This window comes from Theropithecus gelada, chromosome 19, assembly GCF_003255815.1.
Source record: "Theropithecus gelada isolate Dixy chromosome 19, Tgel_1.0, whole genome shotgun sequence".
Lineage (NCBI taxonomy): Eukaryota > Metazoa > Chordata > Mammalia > Primates > Cercopithecidae > Theropithecus > Theropithecus gelada.
In genome coordinates this window covers 36,251,168-36,258,388 of record NC_037687.1, presented here as the reverse complement: position 1 = coordinate 36,258,388, position 7,221 = coordinate 36,251,168, and the positions used below count along the sequence as shown (strand labels likewise).

The 7,221-nt window shown below is 52.8% G+C and overlaps 1 protein-coding gene across 1 annotated transcript; it reads right to left on the bottom strand.

Annotated features, from left to right (window-relative positions):
- Positions 1–1,270: 1,270 nt before the first annotated feature.
- CADM4 (cell adhesion molecule 4) lies at positions 1,271–5,943 on the bottom strand (the record flags this gene model as incomplete). Its single annotated transcript, XM_025365912.1, has 8 exons — positions 1,271–1,714; positions 2,375–2,503; positions 3,342–3,514; positions 4,058–4,148; positions 4,272–4,436; positions 4,927–5,061; positions 5,309–5,461; positions 5,787–5,943. Coding segments are annotated over 8 exons (1,113 nt in total), but the record flags the coding sequence as incomplete, so codon positions are not given.
- Between the last annotated feature and the right edge of the window lie 1,278 nt (positions 5,944–7,221).

Here is a 7,221-nt window from a genome sequence, read left to right as displayed (position 1 = left end):
TACTCTGCATGTATATTAATAGTTCCTATCACAATCTGAACTTTCTTTGCTTCCTTGTTCTAAGTGTTTTCCTCATGAAAGCTTCATGAGGGTAAGAATGCAGTCGCCCTTTTTCATTTTGGGTTCTCAGTGCTTAGAGCAGGATCAGATTTCAGAGTAGTACAGAGCTGTCTTTAACACCTAACATTTGCCTGTTTTATTCACCATGGACTCTAGAACTTTGAGCAGCACCTGGCACGTTGTAAGAGGTTATTTTTTAAAGTTAGAATAATACATCTAAAAGGTACATGAATGAATGAGAGGCCTGGGATGCCAGACTAAAGAGCTTTGACTTGGTCTAGAGGTGATAGGGAGCTAGGCAAAGGTTTTGAGAGCTTAACTTTAATTCAAAGTTCCCTTGGAGACTAATGTCTGGGGTATGGGGAAGCCAGGGTAAGGGTCCGGGCCATGGAATGGGGTAGCTCAGTTGCTATCAAAAAGACAAGACTCCATGACTATTTGGCTGAAGAAGTGGCCAAACCCAGGTTTCTTGGGAGGTCGAGATACCCTCAATGAGGTCAGGACCTTCTCCTGGCCTATACTGTCCACCAGCAACCATCACACTCCCCCCTCCCCTCTCCCTTAGTTCTCCTCCCAATGGTACAACAGCAGGACAGACACACGGCCACCCCAAACACTTGTTCTCTCCTCAGTTTAATGGTGGTTAGTGAGATTGCCAAACCCCCTCCCCATTCCCCTCCCCGCCCCGTACAAAATGTGTGTGTGGTTTTTTGTTTTTTTGTTTTTTGTTTTTTTAACAAGAAAAAGGGGGCAAAAGCCAGGAATGGGGAGAGGGGGGTGCAATCTGATATTTTTCATACAGACTTTTGATTTTTTAATATATTATATATAAAACCATAAAGACCACGAATCCTCCCCAAACTCCTTTCCCCCTCCCCGGGGGGCCTGGAGGAGAGATGGGGAAGGCCCCCCCAGGAGTGGGTGGACAGAGAGACAAATATGGATGGGACAGACGTTGGGGGAGAAGGTAGAGAGAAGGGGAGCCCAGGAACCTGGGGAAGGGGGATTGGAGAAAAAGGTTGGGGCTGTCTCCCTCACTGCCCCCATCAAAGTCATGACACAAAGACACAGAATCCCTATTTCCACGCCCTCCCCCCACCCATCCCCCCACCGTGCAAACATGGCTTTGCAAAGAGGTGCCCAGAGCTCTGTGGAACTCTTACAATGGCTGGCATGGGGTCTAGGACCCCCAAAGAAATCTGTGTTCCCCTTCCCTGCCCACCCCACCCTTCCCAGAAACTGACCCCCTCCCCACAAGACCTGGTTTTGTAGCCTAGGGGCCCTGGCCTTCCCCCAGTTATCTTCCCCCAACCCAATCCCTACTGCCCTCCCTGGACTTGGGGGATCTGGACCTTTGGCCCCTGCCCTCTGGGGGACCCAGACCTCTGGGCCCTCACTTCTGGCCCTTGCAGAGACCAGGCATCCAACACCCCCATCCCTGCCCAAGTGTCTGAGGTGTTAGTGGTGGGGGGAGAAGCCCACCATCCCAGACTCTGGTAAATGTCTTTGCTGGTTCCTTGCAGCTGGCAGTGGGGGGGATAGGGTCAGATGAAGAATTCCTCTTTCCTCTTGTGTCCGTCGCTGCCGTTGAGGAAGGCTTCTCTTGCTTCTCCCTGTTCATCCAAGCCACTGGCTTCGTGGGTCAGATAGGAACCTGAGGGGGTGACAGACCCCCAGGGCAGGGAGGACATATTTGTGGACCCAGGAGTTGGACAGAAATATAGGGGAAGAGGGAGACAGACAAGGCAGATGCCAGACGAAGGAAGAGGGAGAAACCGAACCAAACACACAGGGAGAGGCAGAGAAAGAGGTAACAGCAGAATTAGGAAGACTCCAAAAGCTCACCAAAAGTGCCACCCTTATCCCTTCTGTTGGAGGTATTTCCTTGCTCTGCTCCCAGCGAATTCAGCAATTAGGAAAATAAATTGCTTTATTCAAATCCATGCTCTTTTTTTTCCCCCTACTTTTTTGTATTTTTAGTAGAAAAGGGGCTTCGCCATGGTGCCCAGGCTGGTCTCGAACTCCTGGTCTCTCAAGTGCTTTACCCACTTTGGCCTCCCAAAGTGCTGGGATTACAAGCGTGAGCCACCGCGCCCACCCACAAATCTATGCTTTTTATTCAGCTTCTAAATTCTACCCCTTTTCGGAGTATTGTGCCGAAAGCCCCTCTCCCTTTGTCATCTTGGCCCCAGGTGCAGGGGGATTTGGAATCCAGCGCCTAGGCTCCGCCCTCTCGTTACCCTGGCCCTAGGCCCCGCCTCTTTCCGAGCCCCACAACCAACCAACCGCAGAGTCCAGGCCCCGCCCCACTCACCCTTCTGCCGTACCGAGCACCAGACCATGCCCACTAGCACACATATGATCAGAAACACCAGCAGCGCCAGGATGCCGCCCACAATGGCATAGGGAACCGACGTCTGAGCCTCTACCACCGCACCAGGGTCTGCCAGAGGGACAGGGCACAGGGCAAGGTAATCAGAGGACGGTCCCAGTCTGGCCCCATCGCTGCGAAACTTTTAAGCCATTCTGCACACGTCTAACCGCGCCCTTTTATGTGCCACACCCCTCAAAAATTACTGCCACCTTGTAGTCTCTTTACAGATGCTTGTTGGTTTGTACACTGCCCTACCCCTCCCCTGAGTCATGTTGCATTTTCCTTTTCTTTTTCTTGTTTTCTTTTGCAGAGACGGGGGTCTCGCTATGTGGCCCAGACTGGTCTTAAACTCCTGGGCTCAAGCGATCCTCCGGCCTAGGCCTCCCAAAGTACTGGGATTAGAGGCGTGAGCGACCGCACCCGGCCATCCCTTTTCTTTTGACTCAAGTTTCTTCCTCCACTAAGAAACAAAGTCCAAGAAACAGGTCCAAGTCCCTTCCCACCTTGTCTAAAACGCTCCAAGTATTTAAAGTGCTGGGTTTCCAACTACTTCCAAATTTTCTGCCCCACCGTCATAGAGCTAAACACAGAACAGCTGTGTGCTAGAGCCCATTCCAACCACTTTACATATTTAGCTCACATCATCTTCACAACAACCTTGTTATATAGGTGCTATTGTTTATTTCCACTTTCCTGATGGGTTAACTGAGGCGCAGACAGGTTCGGTTATCTGCAATAGAATGCAGCCAACCCGAATTTGAGCCCCGCGGGCCAGTCTGGTCCCAAAACGACAAGAACTCTGTTGGCTGCCGAACCCCTGAGTTACGTGGCCTCTTTGCCCAAGCTCAGCCCCCGCCACCTGGCGCCCCGCCCCCGCCCTGAGCCCTGCCCGCAGCCCTGCCCTCACCGTAGACCACGAGTACGTAGAGCGCCCTCGCATGGCCGTGCTTATTGGACGCCTCACAAGTGTAGGTGCCGTTATCCGCGGATACCAGGCCGGGAAGCGTGAGCGTCTCTCCCACGGCCTCCGCCCTCTCCGGCAAAGACTCATTCCCGCGGTTCCAGCGGATCTGGTTTGGCCTGGGTGGGGATAAAGTATAGTGAAAGTTAGGAACCCAGGTGCCAGCACCCAATTCTGACTTGTCAAGAATATAGACATGCAACTGTCATCCCGCAGGGACCTCCAAATAAGAGGCTTCCTGCTATCTCTTTACTTTATGGAAAACCAACAGTCCTGGGCCTACTTCCACCCATCACCGAGGTCTCAGGAATTCTAGCCCAGGCTGATCATGGTGGCTCATGCCTGTAATCCCAGCACTTTAGGAGGCTGAGATGGGAGGATTGCTTAGGGCCAGCAGTTCCAGACCAGTCTGGGCAACATAGGGAGACCCCGTCACTACAATTAATAATAATAATAGTAATAATAATAATAATAATTAGCCCTCCCACGCCATTCCATCCTCAGCAACCAGGAGTCCGAGGCTGCACAGCTTCAGTACTGGGGAGTCCGAGCCTCCAGATTCCTCCTCCCTCAGGATCCAGGAGTCCAGGTCCCCAGCTCTCTCCTCCTTAGGACCCAGTTCAAGTCCCTGGTCCCTGTTCTTCCAGGTCCCCAGCGCTCACCTGGGGTTTCCCGTGACAGCACACGTCAACACCAGCGTGTCTCCCTCCCTCACCACAGCTTGGGAGGCATGAATCCGGGCCGTGGGGGAGTCTGCAAGGCAAAAGTAAGAAGGGAGAATAGTTTCCAAGCCATCACGCGGGACAAGGGGGACCCTCCCGGGTTGCGGGTGGCTGGCGTTGGGATCCCTTGGGTCCCGGCCCGCGGGGCACTTACACTGCACATCCAGCACGTACTGCGTCTGCTTGCTGTGTCCGGAGGGCAGCGCCTGGTTCTGCGCCTCGCAGATGATGATACCACCGTCGTCCTTACGGTCCACACGAAACCGCACTGTGCTTGCCACGCTCCAGACCTTGCCATTTTCCTGGCTGCTGCTCACTCCTGCCACACCCCGGCCAGACACTGTCAGGCTGCGATTTCGGCTTCATCCACCCACCCAAGCCAACCCAAAGCAGGCTATTTGCCAAGCTCCACCCCTTACCCACAGGCCCCGCCTCTTGTCCTCCAAGCTACGCCCCTCCCCTAACCAAGGCCACGTGCCTCCTCCCAAAGCTCTTCCCTCTTTCACGCTCATGCTTTCTCGTCTATCCATTTAATTGCTATATATATAAACATAAATCTATATATATACTTAGAGACGGGGTCTCACAATGCTGGCCAGGTTGAACTCCTGACCTCAAGCAATCCTCCCATCTCAGCCTCCCAAAGTGCTAGAACTACAGGCGTGAGCCACTGCGCTTGACATCGACCGCTACATACTGAATGTCCAGTGTCTGTGAAAACCTGTGGCTCCTCTCCACATATAACCACATATAACCTCTCCTAAGTCCCACCTCCTCCCCACCCCTCATCAGCACTTGGCCCAGGTTACCTTTCAGCTCCTTGCGGTCACGGTACCAACGCAAGGTGGCGGCCGGACGGGACCGCGGAACGAGGCAGCTGAGCTCCACCTCGCCGCCCTCTACCGCCTGCTCCCGGACCTCCACCACGGGATTCTCTGGGGCCACTGCCGCAGGAAGAAGGGAAGTAAGGGGTTAAAAAAGGCACGAACGTGGGTTCAAAGCAATCAAGCTGCCGTTTCCCAGTGACCAGAGGGAACCAGGGTCCCAGGTGGCAGGGGTCAAAGGGGAGAGGTCAGGAGCCAGATGCCCATCCAGGATGTTAAAAATAGTCTTGGTCTGAAAGTCTCAGGAGAAGAGAGAAGCAGAGAAGAAAGGAGGAGAGGATGCACCCGACAAGGGGGAGGGCGTTACCTAGTACCGTGAGCGTGGCAATCTGGTGGTGGGTGTCTTCTGTGTAGAGCTGGCAGAAATAGCCCCCCTCATCCTCCAGGCGGGCATCTGAGAGCCGGATCCGCACCCGGCGTGGGGAGAACTCCTCAAGCTGGAAACGCTCATCCTTCAAGGCTAGAGAGAGTGAGGGGGAAGGTGTGAATTTCGGGAGTCCTGGCCTCACAAGTCCCACCCATCCAACAAGAGCTTAGAGTCCAGCCCTCTGCCTCATTTCTCCAGCCATACCTATGAGTCTGAGGTGTCCAACTATTTACTCCCTTGAGAACCCAGCATTAGTCAAGTCCTCCTGCCTGCAGGACCAGCAGTCCAGGCCCCCAGCCCTTTCTTCTCCGAGACCCAGGAGACCAAACTCTCGGGTGTGTCCTCTTTCAGGACATGGGAGTCTGGGCCCCAGTCCTCTCTTCCTTTAAGACTCAGGAGTCTGGTCCCCAGCACTCACCACGGGTGCCATTGAAGAAGAGCGTCTGCCGGGCTGGGTTCTGGATGACAACTATGGACCCATCATACTGGTGCAGACGGCAGGTGATCTCAGCCACCCCGCCCTCAGCCACTGTCACGTTCTCTGTCTGTACTTCCTGTCCTGCCCCTGGACGATTAGACAAAAAGACAGGATAGCAGACTCACTGAAAGCTGCATTTCAATTTTTTCTTTCTCCCTCTTTCCCATCCAAACCTCCAATTCCTCTCTTTCCCCTCATTCATTTCATTGTACTGAACATTTCCTGCAGGCTAGAGTCCAGGACAGGGAGGAAATCTGCTCCCTACTCTAAAAGAGCTGCAGTCAAGATTTAGTAAAATATGCTCTAATGAGGGCAGCACAGGGCACATTAGGAGCCCAGAGCAAGGGGAGACTATTATAGAATTGCCTAGAGAGATGGGTAGCCAGAGAGGGCTCTGCAAGCAAGCTCCATTGGATCTGGATCTTAAAGAGTAAGCAGAAGGCTGGGCGCAGTGGCTCATGCCTGTAATCCCAGCACTTTGGGAGGCCGAGGCGGGCGGATCACAAGGTCAAGAGATAGAGACCATCCTGGCCAACATGGTGAAACCCCGTCTCTATTAAAAATACAAACAAACAAAAAAGTAGCTGGTTGTGGTGGCATGCACCTGTAGTCCCAGCTACTCAGGAGGCTGAGGCAGGGGAATCGTTTGAACCGGGGAGGCGGAAGTTGCAGTGAGCCGAGATTGAGCCACTGCGCCACTGCACTCCAGTCTGGGCAACAGAGCAAGACTCTGTCTCAAAAAAAAAAAAAAAAAAAAGAGTAAGCAGGAGTTCACAAGGTGTGGGAGACTGCTGTGTGTTCACCAAGCCTCATCTTTCACACCTGGGCACATATTGTAGCCCGTTTGCAAAGATGGCTGTAATATTCTCTTGTTCCTGGACGTGCCCTTTGCAAATTGATTTTGCCATTCCTCCCATTGAGAAAACACTCTGTCCCCCTACTAGTCTGGGTAAAACTTGCGAGTTGCTTTGACCAATAAAATTTGCTAGAAGTGATATTGAGCTTAGGCCTGAAGAGGCCTTGTAACTTCCACTCCTGCCCTAAGACTGTTACATGAAAATACCCAGACTAGTGTCTTTGCAGATGAACGATCACAGTGAAAGAGAAGCCCAGCCAGCAGCCAGCACCAACGGCCAGCTGTGTGAGTGAGGCCATCCTGGATCATCCAGCCCCAGCTGCCCCACCAGATGACAGCAGCCATACAAGTGACCCCAGTTGAGACCAATAAAAGATCTGCCCATCTGATACACCCCAAACTGCTGAACCCCAGAATCATGAACAAATAAGGTGGTGGTTGTTTTAAACTCCTAAGTTGTGGGTGATCTGTTCTCTGCTAAAGTTAACTGATACAATACAGAATTAGGCTATACTTCCC